The sequence below is a fragment of the Cotesia typhae genome, unplaced genomic scaffold (genome assembly GCF_013202065.1).
Source record: "Cotesia typhae breed Kobodo isofemale line unplaced genomic scaffold, CoteBio_Ctyphae scaffold_152, whole genome shotgun sequence".
Taxonomy (NCBI): Eukaryota; Metazoa; Arthropoda; class Insecta; order Hymenoptera; family Braconidae; genus Cotesia; species Cotesia typhae.
The window spans coordinates 6,460,413-6,476,823 of record NW_027423776.1 but is presented as its reverse complement, the minus strand read 5'-3'; the positions used below and the strand labels follow the sequence as shown (position 1 = coordinate 6,476,823).

The following is a 16,411-nucleotide window of genomic DNA, read 5'->3' as shown; positions in this document are numbered from 1 at the left end:
AAGTCGCGACCTATGCAGTTAATATGAGTATAAAAGTAAAGTAAAAGACTCACGCAACATCAAATGTCGCCGCAGGTGACGGTCGAGAATCCCATGGCTTCTCGCCTGTGACACCCTGTCTCTCAAGATGTTCGTAAAATGACTCTTGCAATTCCCTCGAGGCAAAGTCAACTTGCAGTCGACGTCCTCTGAGCGATGCACCTCTCATTTCTTTGACCGCAACTTGAGCACAATTCATTTGCTCATAAAATACAAGCGCGTGGCCTCGCTCACGATCAATTACCGCTTGATTAATAGGTCCAAATTGGTGAAATTGCATATTCAGGTACTTTTCCGAGACGCACTCGCCAATACCGTCAACCCAGACGCAAGTTGTCGGCATGGATTTACCAAACCCGAGTTTAATGCGATTCGAGCCAAGATGCTCCCCGTCCATCGACCTCATTGCCTTTACGACACTGCTGATGTCTGCATACTGACAGAATGCATAACTCGACACGGCTCCCTGTTTCTTAATATCGATTTCCTGGAAATAAATACAACAGTAATCAATGCATCAGTGTCAATTCATTCAGTACCAAAATATATACACTTAAACTTTTTTTTGTTTTGTCAATTCAAATATGCCTGCCTCAAGCATTTTTTTTTTAATTAAATTCATTATTTAAAATTCCTAATTTAATTTTTTTCATTTAAAAAAATCCGCTCTTTTAACGCATGAAACGCCATTTTTAAGTATTGTTCCAATATGGGTTGCAGTCAACTATATTCTGAATAGTTAAATATAGATTGTATAAAATTCTAATGAGTTTAAAATGAATAAAAAAAAAAAAAAAAAAAAAAATTCAAATAAAATAAAAACCATTCAATAATTAATTCATAAAAAATAGAATTTGTATAAATCAATAAAAAATTATAAATTCTAATCAATCCAATGAACTATTTTTACTTAAGTTCCTTTAATTAATACTTTCAGATAAATTATGATGCGTCTATTTATCCATTAAAAATAAAAATTTTCGTCATTATATTAATCTAATTATTGAGATTTGAGTATAAAAGATTTTAACTGAAGTAGCTTCGAAATTTTTCTTTTCTGATCTTTAAAATCCATAGTACTTTCTATTTCTTTAATAGTTCAGAATATTGTTATATTACTCTGACTAGTTAACTGCAACCCTCTCCTTGCTATCATCAGACCAGCGTTTAAGGCAAAAAAATAAATAAAACTTAACAAAATACTTACAATGATTTCGCCAAACTGCTCAAAATTATTTCTGAGATCAGTCTGGGTAACATCTTTCTCCAGGTTACCGATGAACAGTGTCCTGGTCGCCTTAGGATGATACTCATCCAGCTCAGCCTCGTAGGGCCTAAACTCGTTGTCCTCGACGTCATAGCCCTGGTAAGGCGCGACCTCTATTTTACATCCGAAGAACAACTTGTCGTGGGATACTTCAAGGGCCTTTTCGACATCCTCGGGCTTCTTGAAGCAGACGAGCGCATACCTGTCGCCAGCCGCGCCGACCACCTTAACCCAGGTTACTTTCCCGTGTTTTTTGTACTCATGAAAGAGTCCATCCTTTAGTGAGGTATCGCTGCTCCTGGCGGGTAAGTTCCTTACGCAAATGGCCAAGGGCCTCCTGTCGTCCGAGACGGCGGCGTTTCCGGTACGATGAGGAGAACTCCCGGGGGAACTACTGTCACCCGAGGTACTGCCAGCGGAGCTGTTACTCCGGCTACTGCTGCTGCTACCAGAACGACTTGACCCGCTTGGTGAGCTGCTGCCGCTTCTCGATTTTCTTCTCTGTTTTTTGTGCTGTCTCATGGAACTGCCGCTGTTCCCTCCGCCGCCACCACTGCCGCCACTGTTGACTCCGCCGCCGGTTCCGACTACTCCTCCGCCCCCGCAGCTGCTGATACTGACGCCGCTTCCGCTATTCACTCCACCACCTGACAGAAAAGCAGAGCGTGATGGTATGTCCCACGACGGTCTAATTGACGGCTGGCCAACTAGTTGTGTGGAGAGTGAGTTTATGTTCACGTGTATGTCTAGCATTCAAGTTATCACAGAGGTGTTTTAGTGAATTTTGTTATTTTATACAATACAGTTATAGTATTTTATGTTCATTTGAAAGGAGAGGCAAAACGGGGTTGATAAGAATTTTTATTTTCTCTCTAAAATTAAATTAGTGAATAATTACTAATTTACAGTTAATTGTTATTTTTTTTTTAATTTTCATATCAACTATTTCAATTAAAAAAGATAGTCATGTTTTAAATTAATAAATTTTTTACTAATTAGAAAATGAAATACCAAAAATGAAAAAATCAATCATTTTGTTCTGAATTTGGATACTCTGACTTTTAAAATTAGTCAAAAATAATACTAAATTTTTAATATTTTCAAACTTACTACAGCATTTCAATAAGTTAAAATTTCACTAATTCAGTTTTAGAGAATTACTCTGTACACTGATAGCCAAAATTTTATATTTGACATAGGTACTCTGATAAAAAAATTCACTTGATTCAAGAGAAAAAATAATTTTAAAAAGTTTGATCATTTTGAGTTAAGCAGAAAATTTTTTAATAAATAAAATTTACTTAAACTAAAAATTTTTCTTTTGTCAAGTTAATTTTAATATTAGTGTACATAAATATCGAATATAATTTTATGGAACGAAAACGATGGAAGTTTGATTTGAAAGAAAAATAGTAAAGAAGTGCAGTGTTTTAATGTATAAACAAAATTTGTATAAATTTTATTTGTGAGAAAAATTAATTTTGTAATGAAATTGTAGTAGAAAATGTAACAAATATTCGAAAAATATGTTATTCTAAACATTTATTGAGAAGGAAGTTTAGAATTTAAATAAATCATGTATTTTTATGTGCATTTTTTTTTTATGGAAATTTTTATCATAATACTAAAAATGACAAATATTTAATGAGTTTTTTTAAGTGAATGACAATGGAAATTAGAAAAATATACAATTCTAAAAAATTTAGCAAACTGTATGTTTACATATTTGAATTATTTGCTTTCAAAATAATTAATTAAAAAAAATTACAAGCACTGCTCAAGTATCTGCTAATATTTATATCTTAAATCATCGAATTTATTTGTCATTTTCAGTGTCTTAGTAAAATGGAGTATCTTCAAAGAATATAAATATATTTTTCCAAGCAAAATAAAATCTTTGATACACAAAGCCCAGAATATGATTTAAGATTAGAAAAAAATTTTTTATCGTATTTTCAAATTATTTTAAATGATGAAAAATTTTGTTGAAATTGTAAATTGATATAGAAATTAATCAATAATTATTAATTAAAATTTTTTGAATAACTTTATAAAATTTAAAAGTACTCTGTTTTACCTATACACCCCATTTTGCCCCGTTTCTTGAAGAACATGAAGAAACAATAAAGGAGAAAAAGGAAAATAAAAAAAAAAATAGAATTCAACAAAGTCTTACCAGATTCTTCTTGATAATTATCAGTGGCGGCTGGTGATTGCTGTGGGGGACCGGTGCTATACCTCGTGGAACCCGACTCGTAGCCGAGCCAGGAAGACATGGACATAGCACCCCGATGGCGATCTAGGTGTGACGAGGGCGGCGGACCGGTGACGTACGAACTTGTACGCGGATATAACCGTTCCCGCGCCCTGGGCGCCGTCACGTGGTACCCGCTAGAAGGGGTCGGCCTACTACGGGATATGTAGCTTCCCACCGGATCAACCGCCGATGAGTCGACCGAGTGCTCCACCCGGTTACTTCGCTCCCCCGGGTAGAAATTTCCGTGGGATACGCGCGACTCGAAAGTCTCGCTAACTCTTTCGACTCCGCGCTCGCTGACGCCGACGTTGACGGCGTTCCCTGAGACTCCGCTACCGACGACACTGACGCCGACGCTGGTTCCATGATCCTCGGAATTTCTGTTAGAAAAATTATTTATTAATAATCACTCTATTTGATTATTTTATTTTATTGGTAAAGTATAACGATAATAATTGTTAAAACAATTTAAAAAAATTTTTAAATAAAAAATATAAATTAGCAATTTGAATATTTTGATCAATAAATTCAAAAAAAATTATGCTACTCTGATAAAAAAATTAATTTGGTTCAAGAGAAGAAATCTTAAGCCAAGAAAATAATTTTTAAAAATTTTATCATATGAAATTAAGTGTAATTATTTTATGATACTTAACAAATAAATTAGTTCTAAAAGACTATATTAAAAAATTTGCATTAAGATTTTTTTTACAATCTCTAACATGTTGAATTTTTTATTTAATCTTTTTCTATCATAATTTTGTTATTAAAAAAATCCTAATGCTTAAAATTGTCTTTTAATTTTATTTAAAAAATTGATTTTCAGTCATAATAAAATAAAGATTTAATTACATTAAAATTATTCAAAATTTTCAAAATAATTCCATTTAAAAGGACTAAAACGTCGTTTAAATGGTAAATAATACACTTGTCGAAAAAAAAAATTTCATTACTGTCCAAAAACAAAGTAAACTTCACTTTTGATTAATCTCAAATCTCCTTCCTTCAATTTTCAATCACCAAAAAAATGTATACCTTCTTCTCGAAGATTTTTTACTTTTTTTTGACATATCTTCACTTTTTCCTCACAAAATTTAAAATAAAAATTTTAGAGTCACAACAAGATAAGCTTTTCATGTTTACTTTACCAAAATAAAATAAAAAATTAAAATACTGTTAGATAATTTATAATTAAAAAATTTTCTTACAATAAATAGGTATTAAAGTACAGATAATACTTATTAAATATATCGTCTGTTACATAGTATAACAATACTGTGAAAAATAAAGTGAATATCTGTGAATATATATCCGACGGTATAGTTGCATAACAGACACAGTTTTAACAAATGGAAGCCTTATTACTTATTCCTATATACCGTAATGTCATGTAAGTGGAAAATAAAAATATAACTAAAACTAAAACCGCTTCATGGAAGTGATGAAGCCTAGTCGAGGTCGCAAAATTTGTATTATATGTCCATTATATGCATGTATGTAACGATTTTCGCGATATTATCTTTAATGCACACACATGAACATCAATAATGATCGTAAATAAAAAATGGACACGATAATAATAAAAAATAAAATAATTGAAATGCACTTGTGATTGCTTAATTTGTTATTAGAAGAAGAAATAAAACTTATAGAAGAAATAATAAAAATTATTTTCACTTCCCGATCCCATCCCAAGCTAGCAAATATGTTAGTTTTAGCATATATATGTTTTATGGATAATATATATGAACTGTACATACTGTAGTGCATTAAGCGACATTACATTCCGGGCGAGGCACTGGTACATATCATCGGTTAGAATAAATAATACTGTAATTTGTTATGTTTTGACGTGCAACATGAGTGTTACTGATTGCCAGGTGTATGGAGGATAAAATAAAAATAAATAAATAAATATTTGAATAATAATTATCATTTATGTGAAAGGGGTTGTATGTAGATGTATGTGAATGTGTCATGTTATTAACCGATAAAAATATTATTAGTAATAACAATAATAATGATAATGACGGTGAAGGAGGAGAAGAAAGGTACGATTGTGTACATTATGCACGTTGTATCAGTACTGACAGACATGTAACGTATGAAAACAGTCGATTCCAAGGCCATAAGATATATCCAACTCGATATGATGCGATAACATATTCAAGTGTATGTCATTTGTATTTGTTATACGTATGGAATTATTTTTTTGTGTTTTATATTGTACAAATGAATTAAATCGGCAATCGGTTGTTCAGGTGATGTATGTATTATGAAGATGTATGATGATTTTAATGACAAGGTTGGAAATTTAAATAGCATAATAGTTTTATCGTAATATGGTGATTTGAGTTTTTTGGAATGATGTTTATGATTGTCTACGGCGATGAATTATTGAGGGTTGATAATGTGAAATTTTTAGTGGTGAAAAAGAGTTCCACTATTTCGTTTTGTATTTTTAATTGATTTAAATATTATAAGAATTTCTAATGGATCATCTTTTTAATCAAACATTCATTTAATTACATCTCTTAATCCTAAAATATTTTTTAAAATAACTACATACTATTTATAGCCAAAAAAAGATCTACTAACTCTTTATTTGAATAATAAATAGCTTAAAAGTATTTATATTATCTTGGATAAATAATTAAATTTTTGTTAATGTATCGTTAATTGAAACCATCTCACTTATAAGTGACTTACAAACTTTCCTAAAATTTATCTCATCGACAATAAATTCACAATTTTCCATTGAAAAACTTGTATCAAAATTTACTTTATCTCTAACCAGCAATTGTTACAAATAAAATAGTAACCCACCAAAATGAGCAAAACAAGCAACGAAATTGCATTAGCAGATTCAAAGTTTAAAGTTTATAATTCAAAAGTTTTTTTAAGCCCCTGGAGTCAGGCCAATAGTTTTTAATCCCGGAATGTTTATATTAAAAATACATTTTCAATAGCTAACTTTTAGATAGTTATTGCAAATATTTTATAAATATTCTAACTATAATAGAAATACATTAAAAATACATAATAAATATGTAAAAATAATAAAAAAAATTATTTTAATAAATTTGACCAATTTTTCAGACAAGAAATGTTTTTTTAAACTAATTGAATTTTTTTTTCTTGTATATTTTTTAAAATATATTCTAATTATATTTAAAAATGAACCGCAATTAATCAGTATCCAGTACAAGAAAAAAAATTATTGTTGTTTATAAACAAAATATGCTTTTAGTATTTCAAAAATAGTTGAGTCATATTTTATCGAAGTAAACACTGAGTTGATAACAGCAGCAATTTTAAAATTTATTGCGATACGACATTGTCGTGATAGCTTATCGTTGTTGTTAAAATAAATGATATTTATTATATAGAACAAAATTTGTATCAAAATTACCAGTTCAACTTATACCGTTTCCTCACCAAAATCTTCAACGTTTAATTGCGTTTTATTTTTAAAATCCGTAACGCGAACAAAAAAAATTATAATTTTCACAAATTTGTCTTTAGTTTTTACATTTTTTTACCATCTACAATTGTTTTTGATTCTTTTACTCACATACTGATGCACACATATAAACAGCATAATTTTACACATATGATAAAATTATCACGTCATATCATATTATATCAAGAAATCACCGGATTGAAGTGCGCAGACATACTGACTCTCTTTAAATAAAAAATGGCAACACCGCATTATCATACGATCAAACAGTCATCACGGTCACACGATTCTAAGGTGAAGTAATCTATAATACAACATACAATGTAAGTGAAGACATTACTTTGTCGCTCATAAACATGTGCTCGATCACGAACGTGTGATTTTGTAAAAACGATAAGTGATTTGTTGTTCGTTTAAGATTGCCTTGTTCGTTAAAATAAATTCGACTATATATTTTTAATTTAAAGATACTATTTTTTTTTTTTTTTTTTTAGATAAAAAAGGAAAAACAGGGGCCAAGTATCTCTGACACATCACTGAAGTTATTAAAATTTTATTGCAGACGTGGTATAATTGACGTGGCAGCAGGAAGCTAATTCCTTAAATATAACTCTCAACTAAGATTATTGTTAATTTTTATTTTCTTTATTCTAGGAAGAAACTCAAGTTTATAAACATTTTAGTAAAAGTTCTGCCAGGTAAAATTATTTAAAATAATTATTAAACTTAAGTGAAAAAAATTAAAAATAAAAAATTTCAGGCAAAATCAGTGAATATTTTTTCAAAAGGTAATACAACACGTTATCAAAAAAGTGATAAATGTTTTCAGTGAGACTTTATCAAGGTATTGCTTCACACGATAATTATAATTTGTCAAAAAATTAAATTTATTGATTTTATCTTATCTACCACGTTTTTTTTTATCCTACGATTGTAACATTGTAACATTATGTTATTAATTCTAATGACAATTATTTGAAAGTTATTTACGAGACTGCTGCATCAATATTTGTTTAGTATCACGATACAAATAGAAAAAAAAATAAATTACACATAATTTACTTACTTATTTGGAAATACATTATAGTCGGCAAAATAATCAATAATATTTTTGTAACGCGGTTGAATATTAAATTCAAGCCACAGTTTTTTACTCTCCCAATCGTCGTCACTTTTGGAGCAATCTACCGAGTTATCATCCATGGATTTGAATTTATAACTACATAACAGCACTATGTCTCTCAAGGAATATATTATTGTAATGTCCATATTATTATTATGAGTATTAATTATATAGATTCAAAGGCATCCAAATTCGAAATAATCCAGGAACATTTTCACTATTTTAAACGATAACATTGTTTCAATATTAATATTATCATTATCACTTATAGTGAAGACAATTCATTTAACTTGTGGCTTAATTTAATACATATTGTCAACATATGTATTAGTATGTGTACGTGTGTGCTCGATGTACAGTAACTGCTTATTTAAAAAAAAAAAAAAAAAGAAATTACAGTGTACAATTTGTTATATTAATTTTATAATGTATAATATTTGTTGTGTTGAAGTAAGTTTTAAACCTTATGGTAAATTATACAGGACAAGAGAAGAAAAGGTTGAGAGCGTAATCGGGTCTCTACTCTTTACATCGACTATACAGCAATTAAGATAATAATAGTAGTAGGGGAAGACTAAAATATGTAAGTAATTAAATAAAATTCCGTGTTATTTTGTTATTAATAATTAAAATTTTAGTTATAATTATTAATTAAATATTTAATGTTAAATATTTAACAAATACAATTAAATATTAACTTCAAGTTAATATTACGTATTAATTATTAAAAATAAGTGTTTGTTCAAGGATATTTTCGGATTGTTCAAATATTTCTTCATTTAAGATAACAATTACACATACGTTAAATTAATGTGTGTGCCGGTGTTTAATTTAATTTGATTTAATGTAAAGTGAGTTTGTTATTGAGTTTGAGTCAAATAATTATATCAATAATACGGCTTCTGAATCTTGTAAGTTGCGTGTAACAAAAAATTTAATTCCGGACGCGTCGGAGGAGCCTTGTCAGGTATTTCGATAACACTTGATTCGAGTCAACGGAAGATACGTACGAACTGCTCAGACACGACGTGCCATCTAATTATTTCACACTACGTTTACTTTGTGACTCATCGTAATTTTAATACCGTAAATACACACGGAACACCATACCATCCAGTAACGCTATATAAATATTTACCTTCTTAATAATAAAACAAAACTTTTTTTTTTTTTTTTAAGTACTCCATGTAATTATTAAATTCTATGGAATAATTATGAGGTTATTATTGTTCGAAGAGATATGAGTTTTTTAATGTTATTTTATTAATGATGTTTAATATTGTCGCTAAGTGTCTCTACTTTTTAATCATTAATTGGAAATTTTCAATTTTAAAATTTTTTTTAAAGGAAATTATTTGAGAATTTTTTTTTTAATTATTATTAAGCTTGTAAATGTTAAAAAAGGTTTTTTTTTCTAAATAAACTGCTGATTACATTTCAAATTGAAATTATAGATTAAATTAAATGTAAAAAAATACAAAAAATCATAGAAGGCTTTTTTTGTAGAAAATTTAATTCTTCATAAAAAGATCTTCATTAAATTCTTTGTATCTCTCATCGTTTAGCTGGAATTTGAATTTTAAAGTCGTAAAATTTTTGAATCAAATATTATTATTATAATAGGAAATTTTTTTATCCCTAATAAATATTTGTTTCTTAATAAATATTTAGTCTTACCCGTGTGAGGGAAACCTGTGTTGAATAAGTTGAGGTTCGTAGTACTGGGTTGTAAGGGCTCGTTCGTCCAGGGTGTGCTCAATCGCGTGAGCCTTCGCTGCGGACTTGATATCCATGAACGCCACCGTCGCTGAAGCACCCCCGCTGCTCGTCGAGCCACCACCGGCACTTCCGCTCCCGGAGCCCGTGCCAGAACCACCCTCACTTCCCTCGCCAAGTGAACCACCGGAGGCTCCGTCCACGGGGCACTCCTCGCCCCGGGGCAACAACTTGACGCTCTGCACGCGTCCATACCTAAAAAAAAATTCATATTTTGTTAGTATGAAAAATTTCAAATTAGAAGAATGAAAAAAAATCAAAAAAGTCTGTTTTTATAGAAAACTTAATTTTCTATAGAAAAGGTCCTGAATATTTTTTTGGTATCTTTTATCATTTAGCTTAAATTTGAATTTTAAACTTTTATAAAAAGTCGTAAAATTCTTTTAGCAAACAGACAATTCTATTACCAAAAAATTTCACTTAAAATCCGGCAAAAATTTTGGAGATATGAAAAAATCATACGAGACATTTTTTGTGGAAAATTTAATTCTCTGTAAAAATCTTATCGTTAATTCTACCGTATCTCTAATCATTTAACCACAAAATCAATTTCAAATAAAAAACTCTAATTTAGGAACTTAATTTATTAAAAAGAAAAAATGATTAAATTAAATTATAATTAATTTATTTGATAAAATTAGTCAATATTAGATACTTGTCCATAAAACTGATTAATTTATTGAGTTTTTTTTTATCAAGGTTTATGTATAAAATAATTATTATTGTTTTTGTGAGTCTGCAAAGACAATATACTTCTATTTAACCTTCCTATAAGGTTGTAAGAATAAATTATACAATTACTTAGTAACTGTAAGTAACTGACATCTTATAGCCTCCCTCCTTCCTCCATTAATTTTATTACTCAGCGCTGACTAATTATACTCTAATTTGCAGAATCAGGGATAATTATTGCCAAGGGAACATAATCCGCTTATAATAAAAATTTTTTTACCCAGCAAATGGATTTTTTTTCTATAAATACATTTGCGACGTTCTGTTAAAACGTAAAATAAAAAACCGTCTAATTATTAATAATTGGAAAGTTTAAATGGTGCATTGTTTGAGAGATTAATTAAAAATAAAGTGTGTGTATGTATATTCTATATATGAAGAAGAAAAGCGAAGAATATAAGTATAGAGGGTTTCTTTGTAATTTTTCATCGAGTGTCATAGAAATAGAACATTGAAGTAGAATGAATTTTCTCGGATGAAAAATGACAAAGAGAGAAGGAGAGATAAAATGTAAAATAAAATAATAATAATGATGATAATAATCCTTTTTCAAGCAAGAACTTGGTTTTACGCTAGCGAACTCGGGCTTTCTATAATACCACGAGCCGGTGAAATTGAATCAAGTTAAAAAAAGTTTAAATCAAGGAAAAGGAAGAGGAAAAAGAAAATAAAAATAACTTAAATTAGAGATTGAAAAGGTATTGAGAGAATGAATAGAGAAAAAAATAAAATGCAATGATTCGAAAAACTGACTAGTTCCAGGATAGAACGAAATTTAAGCCAACATTGTATGTCAAAGATTTTTACTCTTTGGATAAATTTTTTATTCTCCAAAAGAGATATAAAATATTTTTAGGGTTTTTTCATCCAAGAATTTTTTTAGTGCATTGAAAAAAAACAAGTTCAAAATTTTTGACTGAAGAACTTTTCAAGAAAAAAAGAGAATATTTTTTTTTTAAGTTAAAAATTTTCATTGAAGACTAGACAATTTGACTTGAAAAAATTTCTTCATTCAATATTTTTATGCTTCGTGAAAAAAAATTCAAAAATTTTAAATTAAAAAATTTTTTCTTGAATCAAATAGTTTTTTTATTTTATTTTATTTTTTTTCAATAAAAATTAAATTTTAATCCTGAAAAAAATTCTTTAGTCAAATTATTTATTGAAATCATAAAATTGTTGAATTTTTAAAAAATTTTCTAGGATCTGCTCAACAAACAAAATATTTCCACAAAACTGATTACAATACCGTGCATTACTAACAGACAGCAAAAGAGGAGTAACTCCGCCAGTTTTTCGCGTGTAAGAGTGAGGTATCGCGTCTACGCGCGCGCATATCACACATTAAAGTAGATAACGCTTTACTTGAACAGAAAATAAAACTACAATGATAATAACGATGATACTAATGGTTATTCATGAGTTAAAGACTGGAGGGGAATTTTCTGTTGGATAGATATAGCTGATGCAGGAGATGGCGTTGGTAAAGATTACAGTAGTAGTTACTGTAACGCGTGAGGTGAGGAAGGAGGTCGAGGGGTGCTAGCTGCATTATATATACTACTCAGGTCACACAAATTTAATATTGTATTGTATGTAATATATATATATATATATTTTATAGAGAGGGGTGGTTGCTATCAGGAACGATCTGAGTGGGGGATTTTGATCGACTACGTGGACGCGCAGGCGCAGAGAACCCGCCCGTTCGCCCGACTCAACCAGGGAGTCACCCGTTTCTCTTCGCGCGAGTTACACGCACTTATCGCTGCCTCCTGATATCATTTAAACCGTTTTTTTAAATTTAAAAATCAACAAATTATCTATTATTGCTTCAGCGTTAAATTAATTGAGAATTTTTGATATTTTTTACTTAAATGTAATTAAAATAATCAATGTGAAATTATAAGTAATGTTTATTGAAGTGGTAAATCATTGAACATCTGGAAGCGAGGATTTCATTAATTTTTATTATTACTATTACTATTAATTAAAGCTCCAATAATTTCTTTGTAATATTAATAAAAGAATGAAATATTGATAACAGAATTTAATTATTTTAAATGAAAAAATAAATTTCATTGGATATAAAAGGAGTAATTAAATGTATAATATATAATTTATAACAATTTAATATAATGTAATAGTAGTACAGGGCGGAGTTCCTCATCAATGTTATATTAAACTGACACAAGTAAAGCACCGGGTCCCCTCACGAATCAAGGCGCTCTCAATTCTCGCTACCACGTAATCAATCCAATTAATTTCATTTATATTTGTCTCTCTTATCGTCTCTATCTTCACATTTATTTTCGTGATTTTTATTTCGATTTACTCGGGATTATTTTTCCTTAAATAAAGGATTATTTTTTGTGATTTTTAATTAGAATTAATTCTAATATGTTTTTTTTTTGTTTTCACTATTTAATCGAATGAATGGATGTACTTTTCTTAAACTTTATATTGGATCATAATTTAATGGATATATTGATTTTACCAGCACAACAAAATCCATTACATCAATTGAGGATTTTATAAATAAAATAAAAAGGTGAAGGAAAAAAGTGGCTGTTGCAGTTGAATATAAATAGTCGTGGCACGAAAAGGCTTCAACGTAGTAGATACACAAAATGGCGGACATGATTACGCGATAAAACCTCCGTCTACATCTATATATATATACATCAATACATATTACATGTTTATCATTACTGTGTTTTATTTTCCTCTATTACTTAATGTGTTTTTATTCTATTTTAGCTAATTTTATCAGAATTTTTTAACCGTACAAAAAATATGTGAATGGTAAAAAAATATTCGATTTTTATGCATAAAATTTTTAATAAATATATATATTTATTTCTGAAACATTTTGGTGATTTTTTTGGAGCGAAATAATAATTTAAAGGTTTTTTTTACAAAAAAAAAAGCGCAATATCCCGGAGATATGTGTTTTATTGGAGTAAAAAATGAATTTCAGTGGTGGAAATCAATTTAATCCTCAAGCAAAAGCTTATTGTGGTGCTCAAACCGCAACATCCTATAAAATATATATATGAGAGTAGATGTGCTTATTTCGATGGATGATCTCTTTCTTGAGGGTAAATTATTTTGTGATGGATAATAAAATAAAAATAGTTAATTTATACTAGCATAGAGAGGAAATGAAACAAGTTCCGAGCGTATATAAGAAAAGAACAAGTACATGTACAGTGCATAGTATGTAATATTGTACAGTAGTGAAGAAATCTAACCACTGTGATTTGAACTTTTCTCAGCTTGACGCATATCCGCAATCTTACTCAAGAAAACCCACTCGTAATCGCCTCTAGGCTTCAATTGTATTTTTTATGTACAATAGACATGCTCTTTGTATTTATATATATATATATATATATATATATATATATATATATATATATATATATATATATATATAGATATATATATAAAATATATTTATGTATAAGCACAAATCCCCTTACGCCGTGAACGCCCTTTGGAACTACCACCACAATTGACGCACGCGTCGCTCGAATCGCGAATCTTAGTATCTCAGTGCTGGTATAGTTTTATATTGAAGTACATAGAAGTATGGACGAGAGTATAGAGTATAGAGTTCACATTTAAGGCGGGGAGGGTGTATTGAGTACGGGTAATGGTAATAGTAATGGAACAAGTAGTGAGAGAAGTTGAAGTCGGATTGGGGAGAATCAGGGGAAGTTCCGCTGCGCGCGCATTGTGCGGAGAAGGACAAGAACTTCAGGATGAGCTTTGGCTCTATATATACGTATATATATGTAAAAAGTCTATATATTTATGATGATACGGGATATAAGTTTAAAATGGAGAAGAAATTAAATGTGATATGATATAAAGAATAAGTCACGGTAGGTGATTGGAAAGAAAACTGTCAATTCGTCTCTTACTCAAGTTTTTTTTTATTTTGTGTGTATTGAAGACGGAGATGAGTCGAAGATTTTTTTAAGGAAAAAGAGCTTATAACTGAACCAAAAAAAAAAATTTAAGAATATTGGGATGAAGTTAAAATTTTATTAAATTATGATTTTTTTTTTGTACAGCGCCTGATAAAACTCGAAATAGGGTGAATGTGTACTTCAATCAAAAAATTTTTAGAAAATTCTTTTGGAGCAATCAGAAATTTTTAAAAAGATTTATTTTTGTAAATTGAATTGTTTTTAATGAATTGAACAAGTTATTTTTTTGTACAATATCCAAGGAAAAACACACGAGAACCTATCAAACAATTTAAAAATAATTATTTACAATAAAAAATCATGTCTTAAAACTTTTTTTTTATTTTCAGAAAATTTCATTAAAAAATGTTAAACTTGATAATTAATTTATATATATATATATATATATATATCTCGAATGTAGTATTCACTTATCCTTGTTCTTGTTTACTAAGTGAACTCAATATTTTGCGCAGTAGTTGAACATAAAATAAAGGGATCTGAAGAATACAATAAAAAATACATATAAAGTATACAGAGTTAAATTTAATCACAGAAAGTTTTGTAAGTTTAACACAAATGCATAAAGCTTTAGAACAGTTATAACTTACAGCTTTAAGCGATGACATTAACGCCAGTCTCTAGGTCAACCTCATATTAATCTTTTCATATTGAGAAATTGTCAGACTTTAAGATTGATATATATTTTTATATAAAAAAAATTCTACCCGAGGATTACTGCGCTTGATAATGACAAATGATATTTATATCTACCGGAGTAGGATTATGATATGATCATTGAATTATCTTATTAATGGATCAGTTGAAAATAAGAAACAGGTTGTTTACGTAGGTCATATGATAACGCGAGTGAGCAGCGATAACCGAGTTTTTTATCGTAAGAAATTATTTTAAATAATTATTTTGAATATTACATGGAATCTCCCCAGCTGATTATTATTATTATTATTATTATTATTATTATTATTATTATGATAACAGCGTTTACTCGTATAATAAGTGATCAAAGTTGAAATATAATAATAATAATAATAATAATAATAATAATAATAATAATGAGGATATTGAAATAAATACAAAAGTACATAGAAAACAATGAAATTATATTACTTTAATCGTTTAGAATGCATGCGTGAACGTATGCCTATAAATATATGATATATTCTGTTGATTCAGAATGATGTCTAAGTGAATACCTGTATTGGCATTGACGACTGAGAGGACAGTGGATTGAACGTATGTAGAATGTTGAATGTAGTATGTAGTATATGTTGTAGTATTGCGATCGTTCTGTCGTACATCCGGAATTCATTTCCGCGTGAATTCAACAACGTAATTCTGGCAACGACGATCTCTATCTTTTCTGCCGGTGCGACGATAGAGATCGAAGTTGAACTCGAGAGAGATCATTGGACCGATAAATTTAACAAAATTCCGCTGGCCACGTAAGCAAACGTGTCACACAGTAGTGCCTTTTCTGTGTGATCTCTATTACGCACTACCGTTTTATTGTATTTCGTATATTGTATTTGTATTTGCGATTGTCTTTTTACTCTTTTGCTTTTGTTTCTATTTCACTTGTTGTAATTTTAAATAGGAAACCAGTAGAATTTAACAGAACACAGTAGAGTGGAACAGAACAGAACAGAACACGAAACACACTACGAGAAATCAATACATCGGCCAACAGTTGAGCGAGAGAATTCCAGAGCGAGATAAACTATTAGGGGTGAAAAGAGGAGACGCCAATGATTAA

At 29.4% G+C, this 16,411-nt stretch overlaps 1 protein-coding gene across 5 annotated transcripts in view; it reads right to left on the bottom strand.

The window, feature by feature from the left end:
• LOC141536407 (uncharacterized) overlaps positions 1–16,411 on the bottom strand; it is a 91,664-nt gene that overhangs the window by 15,841 nt on the left and 59,412 nt on the right. For 2 of the 5 annotated variants that reach the window (XM_074256893.1, XM_074256896.1), the window contains exons 2-5: positions 9,827–10,120; positions 3,483–3,943; positions 1,247–2,052; positions 54–526 (exon numbers count right to left, since the gene is read on the bottom strand). In XM_074256893.1, coding sequence (XP_074112994.1) covers positions 54–526; positions 1,247–2,052; positions 3,483–3,943; positions 9,827–10,120 — 2,034 coding nt within the window. Of the gene's footprint in view, positions 1–53; positions 527–1,246; positions 2,053–3,482; positions 3,944–8,092; positions 8,296–9,826; positions 10,121–16,411 lie in introns of those variants that run through there. The other 3 variants (XM_074256894.1, XM_074256895.1, XM_074256897.1) reach the window with 3 other exon arrangements.